Source organism: Arvicanthis niloticus, chromosome Y (genome assembly GCF_011762505.2).
Source record: "Arvicanthis niloticus isolate mArvNil1 chromosome Y, mArvNil1.pat.X, whole genome shotgun sequence".
Classification (NCBI taxonomy): Eukaryota; Metazoa; Chordata; class Mammalia; order Rodentia; family Muridae; genus Arvicanthis; species Arvicanthis niloticus.
Genome location: NC_133431.1, coordinates 9,083,261 through 9,101,145, shown reverse-complemented (window position 1 = coordinate 9,101,145; position 17,885 = coordinate 9,083,261). Strand labels below are relative to the sequence as shown.

The window sequence follows — 17,885 nt, the reverse complement described above, 5'->3', positions numbered from 1 at the left end:
CTTATGTTTGATGTGAAATTTTTGAATAAATAAGTGTATTATGGCTGAGTACATGAATATGAATATCATGTGTGTCTTATCTTTACTGTTGTCAGAAGATGGCCTCAGAACTCCTGATGCTGAAGAAATGGACAGGTGTTGGTCCACATGTGTATGCTTGAAATTGACCACCATTATGTGGAAGACTAGCAAGACCTTTCAATATATCTCTTGAACTATGTTATTTCTGATCAACATATATATTACCAATATTTTCATCTATCTATTTTTAACTGTTTAAACATGCATTCCCTTCTAGTATAATTTAATTAATGTTGCTGTTTGAACTGGTTCACTTTATGTTTATGTAAGATAAATACAGAACTACAGTGAATTTATAATTCTTTGCAGAAACTTCAGTAATGAACTGTGAGTTCATTCTATCATTTTTCCCTGGTTTATTTTTGTAGCAGAGTGAGGTTCCTAACATTTAACTTTTGCTGTCCTAAAACTCATTGCATGGCCCTTGCTGGCATCCAGCTCAATGACATACCTGTACCTTTATGATTAAAGACATGAACAAATACACACAGCTTGCCCATCACATTTGTAGTTAGTAATTGTTCATACAGCTTTTCAGATGTGTGCTCAGTACAGTTGATCTGTTTCCCCCTGCATATCCCTCTCAGTTGCCATTTGTGTTTCAAAGCTATATCCTATTCAAAGGGTTCAGAAGTGACACAGGTGAACCTTATATTTCAAGTTTTTTCTAAACTGACATGGTGATTATATTATAATTTGTGTGTTAGAAAATAAGTGGAGGAATCACCTGAATTATATGATTATATTGTCTAGGAAGCATAATTTACTTTGTAGTGATGTCAGTATCAGGCTTTGTGTTGTACACATGTATGTGATATTTTAGGAAGCAGTGAGTTTCGACGATGTGCATGTGGACTTCACTGCAGAAGAGTGGAATTTGCTGGATCTTTCTCAGAAGAATCTCTACAAAGATGTGATGCTTGAGACCTACTGGAACCTCACTGCTATAGGTAAGACTGTGAATTTATTTTTGCTTCTCAATATAAGGGAAAAATGTTTCTGGGTTACTGATGATCATATCTTATTTCAATAGAGAACAAGTAATATTGAGTTGAATAAATCAGGTTCATTGCTGTGAAAATTCAGAGTAACTTGAATGTTGCCTAATTCCAATCCCATGTCTTTCATTTTCTGGTACCGTGTTTTAGGCTATAATTTGGAAGGCCATCATACTGAAGAACAATGTCAAACTTCTAGAAGTCATGAAAGGTAATTTTAATGTATAAGCTGATACAAATATGCCTGTGAGGAAAGTTTAATATGATCTGGAAGCTCTAATGGAAAGCAAGTGTGTAAAATATCAGTCCTTTTATTGTAGCTGTGATTATAAATTCACCCAAAATTATGTACCTTAATATCAGTTATGTGATTGGTGTTTGCAAGGCAATTCTGTAAGAAAGAAGAGAAGGAAACAATGCCTTAAGCGATTCCTTTATTTGATTTGTATCTCCATTAGAGCTATGTTGTGGAACTACCAATTTGTATAGTCTCATAATATTTAGATGTTACACATTGAATAGTGATAAACATGTATCCATAACCTTCTAATAAGCAAATACTCCATGATAAAGTTGGTGATACTCATATACTTGTAGTGAAACTTTTAAGTTTAGTGTTTTGTCAGTTTATGAGAGTCAAGAATGTTGTTGTGGAGAAACATTAATCATGTCTGCAATGAACAAAAAGTCAATGCATGTAAATTCAATGTGGAAACCTTTCATTTGTTATTCTTTTTTAATGGGTGTATCAATTGTCAGAATGGATGAAACCATGTGACCATAGAGATACTAAAAGAAACAACATACATCTATCTCCTTCAGAACAATGAGAAGACATGTAGTATTCTGCCTTTGGTAGACTTTCTGAATATGATAGCCATTTGCAATTAATTGGTTTCCTGACTTTACTGGGAACATCCCCAAAGTCACACTGCAGAAAATCTCTATGGGTACTAGAAGTTTGTAAATTCTTTTGTTCATCCTGGTTCACAGTGCTGCTCTTGTGTGATGCACACTACAGGAAAAACTAAGAATGCAATCATTGTTTTAATGCTCTGAGTTATCCCATATTTCTTATGACATGTTAAAAACATCATATAGAAATCTCATATAGAAAAAGGATTCTGTAAATGTGAGCCATGTAATAAATGCTCTTACCATCACAGGTATTTTCAAAGAGGTAAAGCAACCCACAGTGAGAAAGTACAACCATGAACATCAAATTGATAAAACCTTAAGATCTGAGTGTTCTTTATTAGTAGACCAACTGTAAAATTTATAAATATTTGTAAAATGAGTGATCAGGCTATGAATGTGGTAAAGTTTTCATATGTGCCCATTATTGTTGCAGGCATGAAAGAAGTCATACTGGACAGAAACCACATGAATGTAATCAATGTGGTAAAGCCTTTTCATGTCACAGTCATCTCCAATCTCATAAAAGAACACATACTGGAGAGAAATTTTATAAATGTAATCAATGTGGTAAAACCTTTTCAGACCACAGTGATCTCAAATATCATAAAAAACCACGTACTGGAGAGAAACCTTATGAATGTAATCAATGTAGTAAAGGCTTTACACAACAAAGTAATCTTCAAATCCATAAAAGAACACATACTGGAGAGATACCTTATGAATGTAATCAATGTGGTAAAGGCTTTACACAACAAAGTAATCTCCAAATCCATAAAAGAAAACATACTGGAGAAAAACCTTATGAATGTAATCAATGTGGTACAGCCTTTTCCTGTCACAGTACTCTCCAAAGACATAAAAGAACACATACTGGAGAGAAACCTTATGAATGTAATCAATGTAGTAAAGGCTTTACACAACAAAGTCATCTCCAAATCCATAAAAGAACACATACTGGAGAAAAACCTTATGAATGTAACCAATGTGGTAAATCCTTTTCATGTCACAGTAATCTCCAATCTCATAAAAGAATACATACTGGAGAGAAACCTTATGAATGTAATCAATGTGGTAAAGCCTTTTCATGTCACAGTACTCTCCGAAGACATAAAAGAACACATACTGGAGAGAAACCTTATGAATGTAATCAATGTAGTAAAGGCTTTACACAACAAAGTCATCTCCAATCTCATAAAAGAATACATACTGGAGAGAAACCTTATGAATGTAATCAATGTGGTAAAGCCTTTTCACAACACAGTGGTCTCCAATATCATAAAAGAACACATACTGGAGAGAAACCTTATGAATGTAATCAATGTGGTAATGCCTTTTCATGGCACAGTGGTCTCCAAAGTCATAAAAGAACACATACTGGAGCGAAACCTCATGAATGTAATCAACGTGGTAAAGCCTTTCCATGAAGTTTTTTCCTCCTAAAACATGCAAGAACCCATATTGGAGAAAAACTATGAATATAATCAATGTGCTAAAACATTTGCATGTTCCACTAGTCTGGAAAACATTAATAATTTCATACTGGAAAGACACTTCATGAATGTAATCAATGTGGTAAAGACTTTTCAGAACCTTAGAATCACAATTATTATAAAAAAACACGTACAGGAGAGAAACCTTATCAATGCAATCAATGTGGTAAACCATTTGCAAGTTCAGTCATCTGCAGTGACAGGAATGATTACATGCAAGAGAGAAATCTGCTTGAATATTAACACAACAGAAAGCACAGTGGAGAGAACCCTCATTAACGTAATCACTGTGGTCAAACCTTGGCAATTCACTTTTATCTGTGACTACATAATAGAACACATTCATGAGAGTCACTCAAGGTAATCAAGGTGTTAAGCCCTTGCACAGCATGGTCACCATCCAACACATAAAAGAACACATACTGGAGAGAATCTGAATGTCATGAGTGAGGTAAAGCCTTTCCAGGACACAGTCATCTCTGAATACACAAAGAAAAATGTGCAGAGTGAAACCTTATGAATGTAGTCAATGTGATAAACCCTTCGCATGTCACTGTACTCTCCAAACACTTAAAGGAACACATGCTTTAGAGAAACCTTAACAAATGTAATGAATGTGGTAAAGCCTGTGAATATCTCTGTAAAGTTTGAAATGATTGTTGATGCTTGTCACATTTTTTTCTCATAATAAGTAACCTTGAAAAACTCAGTGTCAGTGTGTTGGGTAAGATCATATAATTTATTGGCAGTCACAGACTACTTTTGATATTATTGAAGGTGCTCAAAGACTATTGTGATACACAAAGGCCTTAATAGATTGATTACTTACTAAAGACTTTAGTTTTTTATAAAGATAGCAGAAAGTATTTTAGAAATAAACGGTGGTGATTTGAATATGCTTGACCCTAAGGAGTGGCAATATTAAGAGATGTGCCTTGTGGGAGATGTTACCTTTTTGAAGGAATTGAATTCCTAGGGTGGTGGCCTTTGGAGCTCAGGCCAGTACAAAAGTGACCCTCCTACCATTTGGCTGGAAGACAGTCTCTTCCTGGATGCCTTCTCATGAGGATGCAGAACTCTCAGCTCCTTCTCCAGCATCATGGCTGCCTGCATGCTGACATTCTTCCTGCTATGATGGTGATGGACTAAACATTTGAAAGTGTAAGCCAGGCCCAATTAAATATTTGCCTTTAACACAGTTGCCTTGGTTACAATATCTCTTCTTAGCAATGGAAATTCTATCTAAGACAGAAGTTGGTACCCAGACTTAAGCATTGCTATAATAGGCCTGAATGTGTTATTTTTTGTTTTGTTTTATGGAGCAATGTGGATTTTTAGACTTTGGATCTGTATATGCATTAAGTGGAACTGACTGGGCCATCCTAGTAGGAATATGGAACACATATGTACTAAGGGTGATTTGAACTTTGTATATAGTTTTATGATGTTTTGCTGAAGAATGTTGCTGCCTTTTGCCCTTGTCTGTAGAGTGTCCTTGAAGATGAGGTAAAGAGGTTGATGTTCATTGCACTGACAAAGGAAGTTACAGTGAAGCCAGAAAAGCCTTTGGCCTGTGTTTAGTCTCATGATGATTGTTTTGAGCAAGCATAGTAATCTTAGAAAGAAAATAAATATAAAATGTTAGGTCAAAAGAGAAACTCGAACCATGAATTTGAATGAAGCTAAATTCTGTGATCAATGGTATTAAATGGAATTAAAGGTACGGTGACATTAGGGCAAGATTCCATCCACCTAAACTTATGGATATGAAGTTGGACAAAGGAGAACTGTATCATGTTAGGCATTATTAATACGTAGCTGTTTTCATGTGGACACAAGATTTATCAGTATGTGTGAAATTGACAATTGATGGATTGTGATTACTATTCTGGGTTTTCAATTTGAAATCTACAAGGATATACTTAAGTCTAGGCATGGTGGTACATGCATTAAATTCCAGGAGATCAGAGTCAGGCAGATTTCTGATTCAAATCTTCCTTGTTCAAGTGTTCCTAAAACATAACAAGTTTTAGGTAAAGAAAAGCTTAGGTACAGGCAAAGTGTTACACATATATTATCCAGTGTTCAGGAGACAGAGCCATGCAGATCTGAGTTCAAGGTTCATCTACAGAGCAAGTTCAAGCACAGCTGAGCTTAGGCAATAAGGTTGTTGAAACCTATAAAGCTCGTGATGATGTAATAGAAGGAGCCATGTTCCAGCTCCAGCAAGCAGAACTTAGCAGCCTTGTGCATGTGGCTCTGGCTTTAGAGGCAAGAAAAGAAGGGATGACTGAGACAATTGATGCTGGTTGCCTGTAGTTAGAAAATTAGTGAGGATGAAGAAGAAACGAGCATCACTGAGGCGAAATATTCTGGTGTTTTCAAACAGGAGAAAGAAGTTGTATTCCAGAGGTAGCCAAGGTTTACCTTGTGGTGCAGCTTGACTCAGTCCTGTGTAAGACTCACCCAGGTTGCACTGGTTTTAAGGCTTGAATGTTTCATACAGTGCAGCTGAGGCTTGGCACCATGAAGGGAGCATGAGAGGAATGCAGTGAAGACTGTTTGTCACAGAAGAACCCAGAATGTTGAAGATGTCAGTCCCACAGGATGAGCAGAAAGAGCAGCAGCAGCAGTTGAGTGGAGTCAAGCAGAACCTAGTGTTCTATAGAGGGAAGAGCTGGAGAGAGACCCAGCTTCTTTTGAGGAGGACAGAAGATCATCTGCGGATCCCAGATACTGGAACAAAAAGCTGTAATTTTGAAATTACTTTGGAGACCCCAAGAGTTTTAGATTCCCAAGCTATGGGATACCTTCTCAGGAAAACTACTTTTAGGAAATATAATCAGCCAAAGAGAAAGAATTGTGCTGCAGTGAGCAGGGCAGGAAGGAGTTGGAGATCTGAAGAACACTTTGACATCAGACATGGGGATGCAGAGTTTGGAGATTTCCTTGCTGGCTTTTGGTCTTCTTTTGGCCCAGTATTTCCTCACATTGGTGATTAGGAATGGTGAAGTATATCCTGTGAATTTGGATGTATATTATGTGCTATTTTTTTCAAAGTATAGGGGATTATGGTTACATGATTGGATGACTCTCAGAAGAGACTTTGAACTTTGGACTTTTAACATTTATGAGAGTTCTATAGATTATGGGGACTTTTTACTTTAAACCTCACATATCTTGTATTATGCTATTTTTAAATATGGTCCCCATAAAATCATGTGTTTGTACAATCATAGGGGGGCCAGGCAGTGGAATGTGGTAGTATAAATATGCTTGGCTCAGGGAGTGGGAGGAAGTTATTATGAGATGTGGCCTTGTTGGAGGAAGTGCATCACTATGGGGGTGGGCTTTGAAGTTCCACCCAGTGCAGAATGGACCCACCTACTAGCTCCCTGGCAGACAGTCTCTTCCTGGCTGCCTTTGGATCAAGAAGCAAAACTCTCAGCTTCTTTGCCAGCATCATGTTTTCTTTCATGCCTGCCTTGCTTCCTGCTATGATGAAAAAGGACTAAATCTCTGAAGCTGTAAGCCAGTCCCAATTAAACTGCTGCTTTTATAGGAGTTGACTTGTTCATGATTTCTCTTCATAGCAATGGAAACACTTAGAAACCCTGTGTGTGTATTTAATATGGTCAGGTTTTTGCACAATTCTCCAGTCTTCATTATCATGAAAGAATGTGTGCTAGAGTCTAAGCATGCCCCCTGTGCCTCAGGACATACACCCTCAGTCTTAAAAATGCCTGCAGGGTCCTAATCATGCTTTCTGCATCTCAGGACAGGCCCCCTGAGTCTTAAGCATGCCCTCTGTGACTCTGGACAGAGTTTTAAACAGGCTCCCTGTATCACAGGGCATGCCCCCATGAGTCTTAAGCACTCCCTCTGTGACTCAGGACATGCCCTCTATACATTTTTTTGGGTTTTCTTTTTTTCAGGGCTTTTAATAGTCATATGCAGGTCTGGTTCATTTCAGCTCCTTCACTGGCAAACCTGGGGGGTAGGGACTGCTTCAGTTTCTCTGCCTTCTCCTTGTCTGTGATGACCAGGGTGTAAAGGTACCTGCTGCAGCGGACCTAGAACTTCACGTTATCCTTGTTCTTCTTGATCTTGATGGATTTGGCATTTTTCAGCTGAGCTGTGAGCAAAAAGTCCTTGATTTCCTCAAATTTCCAAGGCATGTCGACGGGCATTCGGGTCTGGCATCCTCACGGGCAAGAATGGAAGACTTTTTTTTTTTTGGTTTTTCAAGATAGGGTTTCTTTGTGTAGCCCTGGCTGTCCTGGAACTCACTCTGTAGACCAGGATGGCCTCAAACTGAGAAATCCACCAGCCTCTGCCTCCCAAGTGCTTGGATTAAAGGCCTGTGCCACCACCACCCAGCTGGTCCTATTCATCTTTAATGCCTGAGAGTCTCTCTTCCTGTCCTGTTTTCTGGGTGAACATTACTTGTGTAGTTGTCAGGGCACAGGCAATTTCAATGGCTTGCTCTCAGGGACTTAGCAAGTGCTTAAGTCATTCCCTCCCTTATTCCCTCTATACTAGAGCTTGCCCCCCTGTGTCTCAGGACACACCCTCTGAGTTTTAAGCACACACACTGTGAATCAGGACATGCCCCCTCAATCTTAAACATGTCCTCTGTGACTCAGGACACACCCACAGAGTCCTAATGGACATGTTTAGTATAATGAAGCCTTTGCACACCTCTGTCGTCTTCATCATTATGAAACTATTCATACTGGACAGTGGTTACATACTGTGCTAAAGCCATTATATCATGTTGTCCACTGAGATCCAACACAACTCAATCACAGGACAAGGCAAATGATAAGAATTTATTGTAATCAAGTCACTATTGATAAATCAGGGCCACAAAATTACACTCAGAAGCCCAGCTGCAATACCCTGGCCTCACCCCCACCCTGAACCAGAAAATTATATAGCATCCAAAAGTCAAAACCACATAGTCCTTTTGCCAAGTTACAGTGACATTTTTCTCCCAATCACTTTTTTTCTATTATTATTCTATGTCAAATGATACAGAATGTAGGTTGTTTGGTCAACACTATCACAGCCATTCGTTCTTTTGTGGTTAGAAACATGTATTATATTTTGAGGAATAAAACAGGAATAATAGAAATCATGGTTAGGGACAGTTGTTTTGCTTTGGGTAATAAAACATGAGTGATGAAAGCTGGTCAGATATTGTTAAGTACACAGGTCCCCTATGACCTGGAATTTAAACTTAGTTTCAGTTTATGATTAAATGAAGGGTGGTGACAAAAAGGCAGTCCTTAGGGCAAGTTTCTCTTGTTTCTTTGCAACATTTGTATGTTATAGGCATATTTGAATATGTAACAGAACACATTGAAGACATAACTTATAAATGTAATCAATGAGATAAAACCTTTTCACAATAAAGTCATCTATGAACATAGAAGAACACATCCTGGAGAGAAATGCTATGAATAAGCAATGTGGTAAAGCCTTTGCATGTGGCAGTCATCCTAGAAAATATGAGATAAAGTCATAATTCAAGAAAAACCCCATAAACGTGGTCAATGTGTTAAAGTTGTGTACTTTCTGATATCTTTATAGAAGACTAAACTCTTTAGTAAGTAATGAATCTATTAAAGAGTTTGTATATTACAATAGTCTTTGAGCACCTTCAATAATATCAAAAGTCATCTCTGACTACAAATAATTTGTATGATCTTACCCAACACACATTGAGTTACTCAAGGTTATTCATTATGTGGAAAAAAATTGACAATCATTTCAGACTTTACGATGTCTCTCTATTTTGTTTATACTGGTAAACTCATTTGTACATAGGAAGGCCACTGGTTGTTCTTTTTTTTTAGTTAATCGTGTATCCAACAACTTTGCTGAAAGTGTTTATCAGCTCTGGGAATTGTCTTTGGGAAGTTTTAGTTCACTTGTGCTTACTATCATATCATCTGCAGATTAAGATAATTTTACTTCCTCCTTAAATTTACAATTTAATGTTAAGTTATTTAACATTGTAAAGTGCAATATAGGACTAGTTAACATTACATTGTAAATTGCAGTAAAGGACTAGTTAACATTAAGTTGTAATTTCAATATAGGACTAGTTAACTTAAAATTTTAGATAGTATTTTGAATAGATATGGAGAGAATGGATCACCTTCTCTTATTTGTGAATTAGTGTAATTAATTAGAATTTCTCTCCATAATTTAATGTTGGCTATATGTGTGCAGTAAAGTGACATTATTACATTTACCTATGTTCCTTGTATCCTTAATCACTCCAAGAACTCTATCATACAGTGGGGTTAAATATTGTCAGAGAATTTTTCATCATCTAAGAGATTACAACTTTTTTTCTTACACTTCAATCACATTATGTTGAACCATCCCTGTACCTCTTGAATGAAGCCTACCTCATTGATCATGGTGAATGATCTTTTGACGTGGTTTCTATTTTATTTTATTTTTGTTTTATTAAATATTTTTACATATTTGGTTTTAAAGAAAAATTGGTCTACAATTCTCATTTGTTACTGAGTCTTTATATTGACTGGATAGTTGAGCAACCATGAGTTCACAAAACAAATTGGCTAAGGTTTCTTCTATTTCTATATTGTTGAATACGTCGAGGAGTATCTCATGAACTCCTCTTTGAAAGTCTGGTAGGATTTTACCCTAAAATTCATGGCCCTGGCTGGGAAGTGGTGGTGCACGCCTTTAATCCCAGCACTTGGGAGGCAGAGACAGGCGGATTTCTGAGTTCTAGGCCAGTCTGGTCTACAGAGTGAGTTACAGGACAGCTAGGGCTGCACAGAGAAACCCTGTCTCGAAAAAAAAAAAAAAAAAACCAAAAAAAAAAAAAAAATTCATGGCCCTGGGCTCTTTTTGGTGGCAGACTTGTAATGACTTCTCTTTTTCTAGATGTTTAGGCAGTTTGAATTGTTTCCCTTTGTTTGATTTAACTTTGGTAAGAGGAGCCTATTGAGGAAAATTTTACATTATTATTAGAAATTCCAGTTCAATGGAGTTGAGGCTTTTTAAAACTGTCATTACCATTGTTTAGATTTCTTCATTGTCTGTTATTTTGTCCCCATTTTCATTTTAGATTTAATTAATTTGGATATTCTCCATCTTTTCATAAGGGTTTCACTATCTTGTCTAATAAAAGACTCAAAGGACCAACTCGATGTTTCATTAAATCTTTGCATTCTTCTCTTTCTATTTTGTTGATTTCAGCCCCCAAGTTGATAATTAACTGATATCTAATCTAGTTTTTCATTGCTTACTTCTTTCTGCTATAGAATGTAAAGCATGCTGCTAAATTGCCAGTATGAGAGCTCTCCAGGTTTTTTATGTAGGCATTTTGTGCTATGAAGTTCCTTCTTATCACCACACTCATTTTCTTTGTGTTCCATAAGATTCTACATGTTGCATATTCATTTGCATTGAATTTTTGAAAGTCTCCAATTTTTTTCTCTATGTTCATCTTAAGCAATTTTTCATTCATTGTGAGGTGTTCAGCTTCCATGAGTTTGTAAGCTTTGTGTTCTTTCAGGTTTTGTTGATATCCAGCTGTAATCCATGGTGGTCTGATAGGATTCATGGTGTTATTTCAATTTTCTTGTATGTATCGAGGTTGGCAGTGTGTCTGAATATGTATTCAGTTTACAAGTAAGTTTCATGAGGTGCTGAGCAGAAGGAATATTCTCCTGTATTTCAATAGAATGTTCTCTAAGTATCAGGTGGACTTATGTTCATGTTGTCAGTTAGGTGGAATATTTTTCTGGTTTTGTGTTGTTGTTGTCTTTTGGTGTTCTTGTTTTGTTTTTGGTCTGGAGAATTTGTCTACTGGTGAGAATGTGGTATTGAAATCTTGGAATATGGCTGGGCAGTGGTGGTGCATGCCTTTAATCCCATCACTTGGGTGGCAGAGGCAGGTGGATTTCTGAGTTTGAGGCTAGCCTGGTCTACAGAGTGAGTTCCAGGAATGCCAGAGCTACACAGAGAAACCCTGTCTCAAAAAAAAAAAAAAAACAAAAAACAAAACAAAACAAAAGGAAATCTTGGAATATAAGTGAATGAGTGTTATTATGTGATTTTAACTTTAAAACACTTTCTTTTACAAAGGTTGGTGACCATGTTTTTAAGGTGTAGGTATTGAAACTTGAAATGTCATTTTTGGTGATTTTTTTTTCCTTTATGAAATTTGTAGTGTTTTTCTCCAATTCCTTTGATTAATATTGTTTATTTTTTTTGCTATATTTTAAAATGACTACAATAGCTTGCTTCTTTCGTCCATCTGCTTGGACTATCTTTTTACATCCATTTACCTTGAATTAATGCCCATTCTTGATGTTGAGCTATATTTTTTCTATGCAATTGAAGTTAGATATTTATTAGCATCTATTCTGTTAGCCTTTGTCTTTTTATTGGTGAACTGTGGTCATTGATACTTAAAGAGTAAATGAATGGTGGTTGTTAACTCATTGTATTTTGTTGTTGTTGTTGCTGCTGCTGCTGGTGGTGCTGATGTTGGGGTATTTGTGTGCTTTCCTTTCTTTTGAAGATAATACAAGATTATTTACTACCTGTGTTTTCATGTGTATTGATAACTTCCTTGGGTTGGATTTTTTGTATATAACTTTGTGTAAGTTTGTATGTGTAGATAGATATTGCTTAAATTTCACTTTATCATGGACTATCTGATTTTTCCATTAATAGCAATTAAATGTTTTTCTACATATAATAATCTGGGCATCTGTAGTTTCTGCAGCATATATGTCCAAGCCCTGCTGACATTTACAGACACCAGTGAGAGGGCATCTGCAATTTCAATAGATCTTCATTTATATATTTCTTGGCTTTTGACCTTGGCAGCTTTTAGTATTCTTTCTTTGTACTGGATGTTTTAATTATTATACAGGAAAGAGACTTCATTTTAGGGTCCATTCTCTTTGGTGTTTTGATGTTTCTTTTACTGTGATACGCACCTTTCCCTTTATGTTAGGAAATATTTCTTCTAAGATTTTGTCATCAATATTTTCTGAGAATTTGATCTAATATTCTTCTTCTTCTAGCCCTAGTATCCTTATGTTTTATCCTTTCATAATGTCCTGGATTTTCTAGATATTTTATGTCAGGAAGTTTTAGATTTAACATTTACTTTGTGTGATATTTCCATCCCTTCTATTGTATCTTCAAGGCATGAGATTTGTCTTCCATCTCTGTATTCTGTTTGTGAATCTTTCCTCTGTAGTTCCTCTTTGCAGCCCTAAGGTTTTGTTTCCATCTTCCCTCATTTTTTGTTTTCGTTATTGTTTCTATTTCCATTTTTAGCTATTAAACAGTTTTGTTTCCTTCTACTCTTCGTTTGGTTTGTTTTTTGGCTTTATTTATGAGATTGGTTGGTTTTCTCCACTTTTATGTTTATGTTTTCCTGGCTGTCTTTGAGGTATTTATTGATATCCTCCAATTGTTTGTGTTTTCCTGTATTTCTTTAAGTGATTTAGTCATTTTCACTTTAAGGGCCTCTATTATCTTCACACAGTTGGTTTTAAAGCCTTTTTCTTGTACTTCAGCTATATCGGAATATTTAATACCCTCTTTGGCAACATAAATGGGCTCACACTCATCAACCAGAGGGTAATAAATGTTAGTCCTTATTACAGAATCAAGTACCAACATCATGGAATGGAATGTGGCTATCACTTCTAGAAGTGAAAAGGTACATTTTATGCCAATGTACTGGATATACAATAGTTTCTGTCCAGACAATGAAATTTATGGTGGGACCCACCATAGGCTCCATGATAGATTGAATGAAGTTTTCAGCTCACATTTAACCCAATGTTTGATTAATTCCATGGTTGTTTTTTTTTTTTTCTCCTTAAATTGGACAAGGAAGCAAGTGAACCACTTTTTAAATAAGTTTCTTTTGTTGAGATGATGGTTTTAATAAGATTGCTTCCAATCACTAACACTGGAGTCACCATTACCAAAAAAAAAAAAAAAAAAAAAAAAAAAAAAACAACAAAAAAAAAAAAAAAAAAATGGTGGTGACAGGGTAATAATTTTATAATTTGCCAGCATGTATTTATTCATGTCAGGTGAATGAAGACAAAGTAGATTGATAAGTATATAATTTGGGAACTTTAGCAAAATCCAAGGAATATTGATTTTTCAACTTTGGTGATATGGCCAATGCACTTTCAGTGTTAAGTCAGGTCAGATGATTGAGACACAGGCCATTGGCTGTAGCTGTGTGTGTCATGTTACAGATCACAGAAGCTAACATTGCACATAGTAGCCTGGTCAAAGAGTACTGTATTAATGCCACTTTCCCTTCCAGGAAACCATCTGCTCCTTTTCAAACTCCATGTAGATGTATATTTTTTTTGAATTATGTTTCTTTTTTTCTTTTTAAATTAAATTTTAATTTTTCTTTTCACATTTCAAAGTTGTCCCCCTTTCCTGGTCCCTCTTCCCTGAGGTCTTCTCCCCATCTTCTTCCTGCTGCCTCTGAGAGGTTTCTCTCCCAGCCACCCAGCAACCAGGACCTCACCTCCACCAGCTTCCCTTTTTCCTGGGGCATCAAGTTTCTACTGGGTTAAGTGCATCCTCTCCCATTTTGAGCAGACAAGGCAGTCCTCTGCTACACACATGCCCGGGGCCATGAACCATCACCTGTATGATTCTTGATTTTTGACTTAGACTCTGGAAGCCCGGTAGTGTCCAGGTTAGTTGACACTGTTCTTTCTATGGGTTGTCATCCTCTTTACGTCCTTAAGTCTTTCTGACTCTTCCATATGGAACATTTCACCCTACAATAATACATATATATGGATAGATAGATAGATAGATAGATAGATAGGTAGGTAGATAGGTAAAATCAACAAGATAAATAAACATTTAGCCAAACTAATATATATATATTCTTTTCCCCAGCATCTTCTCCAAAATGGATCTTTTAATATGTCACAAATCAAGGCTCGACAGATACAAGAAGACTGAAATATTCTCATGCATCCTATCAAATCTCTACAGACTAATCTAGACTTCAATAATAAGAAAAACATTAGAAAGCCACATACTGAACAACTTTCTACACAATGATAACTTGCTCAGGGAAGAAATAAAGAAATAAAAGACTTTTTAGAATTCAATGAGAATGAAGACACAGCATACACAAACTTATGAGACACAATGAAAGCAGTAGTAAGAAAAAAATTCATAGCACTAAGTGCCCTCATAAACATACCATAGAGATCCTACACAAGCAACTTAACGGCACACCAGAAAGCTTTAGAACAAAAAGAAGCAAACACACCTAAGAGACATAAACAGTAGGAAATAATCAAACTCAGGGCAGAAATGAACCAATTACAAACAACAAGAACAGTGCACAGAGGCTGGTTCTTTGACAAAATTAACAATATAGAAAAATTCTTAGCCAGACTAACCAGAGGGCACAGAGACAGTATCCAAATTAACAAAATCAGAAATGAAAGGGGAGACATAGCAAGAGAAACTGAGAAAACTTTTGAAAATCATTAGTTCTTTCTACAAACTGGAGAATCTAGATAAAATATGAAGCTAGAGAAATGGATAATTATCTAGACAGATACCATAAACCAAACTTAAATCAAGATCAGGTAAATTATCCAAACTGTAGTATAACCCCTTAGGAAATCAATACAGGCTTTATAAACCTCCTTTCCAATAGAAGGCAAGGGATAGGTAGCTTTAGTGCAGAATTCTACCAGACCTTCAAAGAAGAGCTAAGACCAATACACCTTGGACTTTTCCACAAAATAGAAACAGAAGGAAGACTACCTAATTCATTCTATGTTTAGTTGTTTTAAAAGTTAAATATTGGTTTCAAATGCAACACTGCTATACTCTCTTGTTTTCATTCCCCTTCAATTTCAAGTCATAAAAAATTTCTTTCCATTTGTTTCAACTCCTGCTGATTTTTTATTTTTGTTCATAGGAATGATGCCTGTAGCTGAGGCTTGCCTCTTTGTATGTGATTGAGAATTGCTTTGAGCACCCAATCCTTTCTCTGCTGCTCAGTGCTGGAAAGAGTGTCTTGCAACTCTGCCTGACTGGTCCTTGACTGGATAGTGCAAAACAAAAATAATACACTGAGTTAGTTTCCTCCAACCTCTCTGGTTTCTTTGGGTCTTAAAATAAAGAGAGGCCTGTGCAAGAATCAAGTCCTATGACCAACTTTGAAGCAGGGTTAGTCACAGCAAAAAAAAAAAAAATGGATGGAAAAAGAGGGTAAAAGCTTCCCTGAATTGACAGTAGTTGATATTAGCAAGGAGTTGTGAGGTAATTATTTTTAGATGATCAATAAGTATCCTGATTGGTAATTACATTTGTCTGCACCCTAGGCAATCAAGAATCTGGATTTAAAAACTGAACTTATGTTAAATCAATTTACACTAGTTGCATTATTTCAACCAAAATAGGAAATCTGGGAATCATGAACTGGCCCTGTTTAAAAAGACTATTATTTTCTTGGTTTGAAATGTTCAGCCTGAGAGAAAAAGTAAAAATAGTATATGATGTGCTCCAATACAGGATTGTAGACTCTGGATACATGACCATAAAGCCTGGTTCAACTTTGTACAATAATTTTTGGGACTATAATTACATCATTTCTATAGTTTCTCCTGCCTTCCATCATTGTTTAATAAAGATGCCTAAAGGCTGTAGATGAGGAAAAGAAAGGTAGACGGTGCTTCAGGTTCCCAACTTAGTGTCTGGGGAAAAGATCATGAAGGAGAGAGAGAAGAGAGAAGGAAGAAGGCATCATGGAACAGGTGGATTGTGAGTGTATGGCCAATAGGTCTGGCCTGGGAGTATGAGCAGCCTAGGAAGAACATGACCCATGATATCTCACAGATATTAACAGGGAAATAGACAAAATAGGAATAGGGGGTTGATATCTGCCCAACTCTGTTGCTTTACTGCTTATTGTAAATACAAAATCTTTTGGGTCTTTTATTTGGTACATCTATGATTTAAGTGGGGTAAGAAACTCCCAAATAATATTTACCACATGGCTGTAATTATGGTTTGTGTCCTGTGATTGAAATGGAATGGAATGCAAGATGATAGAGGATACTCAGTACTCCTGGCTCTTGTTCTTTCTGGAAAAGGCCATACTGTGTTTTCAGACACCTTTTCTTCAAAGACGATGAAAGAAAAGGATTGTTCCAGCAACCATTATTAGATGTTGAAGCTGAAACACGAGGTGCTGCTCCCTGGGGTCGCCATGCCTAAGATCTCAGAACCCAACAGACAAGGCTAGATGATCATAAGACCAAGACATAGCTCAGCTACATAATGAATTTAAGGCTAGCCTAAGCTAAATTAAGCCCAGTCTCACTTCCAACTCAAATATGTTTATCCAAAGATGGAAAAATATGTTTATGCCTCCATTCATATATACATATACCTTTGTAATTAATATTTTCATATTAATATATGAAAACAATATTAATACAATGCTGTGTATAACAGCATTGGAAAAACAAGTAGAATCAATAATAATATATTAAAATAACTCTCTGTGTGGGGAAATAAAGTTTACTTTAGCCTTTGGGTTTTCTATTTGCATCTGTAGTTCATCATTTTCTGTGACATTAACTTAGAAGGGATCTTGATCATCTGTGTCTTCCATAAAATATGATATTAGTGCTCTAAAGTGCACATTATGTAGAACTGACCTAGGGCACATGAGATGTCAACCAAATTGGACTCACTGCAAACCCGGGCATAAGGACATCAGAGGACAGAAAATAAATCCAACCAAAACTTAAGTACTCTTCTTTTTTTCTTTTTTGTTTTTTTTTTGAGACAGGGTTTCTCTGTGTAAGCCTGGCTGTCCTGGAACTCACTCTGTAGACCAGGCTGGCCTCAAACTCAGAAATTTACCTGTCTCTGCCTCCCAAGTGCTGAGATTAAAGGTGTGCACCACCACTGCCAGGCAGTAGTCTTCTAATTTAGTGAAATGCTGAGGAATCTAGTGTCATAGGGTTTTCAGAGACATTAATTCTAAGGTGCAAGATAAGTCAGTGCACCTGGCCAATCCCACTGAAAAGAGAGATGCATTTACTGGGATGACTGGGATTTTGGAGACAGCACACTCCTCACTTGTGTGTGTTACACCAGACAGTATATCAAGTAGCTCAGAAAGCTGCTAGCTTTCTGTTGGGGGCCCAAACCAGGAGAAAGCTCTGTAACAGGACCAGGCTGCTGTGCAAGCTCTGCTACCAGTTTCATGGTTAGATAGGAATGTTGTTTGGAGCCTTTGGCAGGTGTTTATTGTGAATCATAGATTTTGAATATTGGAACAAGGCTCTACCATCAACTCTATCCA

At 36.6% G+C, this 17,885-nt stretch overlaps 1 protein-coding gene and 1 pseudogene across 1 annotated transcript in view; one reads left to right on the top strand and one right to left on the bottom strand.

The window, feature by feature from the left end:
- The window catches only part of LOC143437290 (uncharacterized), a 362,341-nt gene that overhangs the window by 240,116 nt on the left and 104,340 nt on the right, over positions 1-17,885 (top strand). The window contains 1 exon segment of the mRNA XM_076922101.1: positions 2,671-2,999. Coding sequence (XP_076778216.1) covers positions 2,671-2,999 — 329 coding nt within the window.
- LOC143437394 (large ribosomal subunit protein eL38 pseudogene) lies at positions 7,421-7,665 on the bottom strand (annotated as a pseudogene).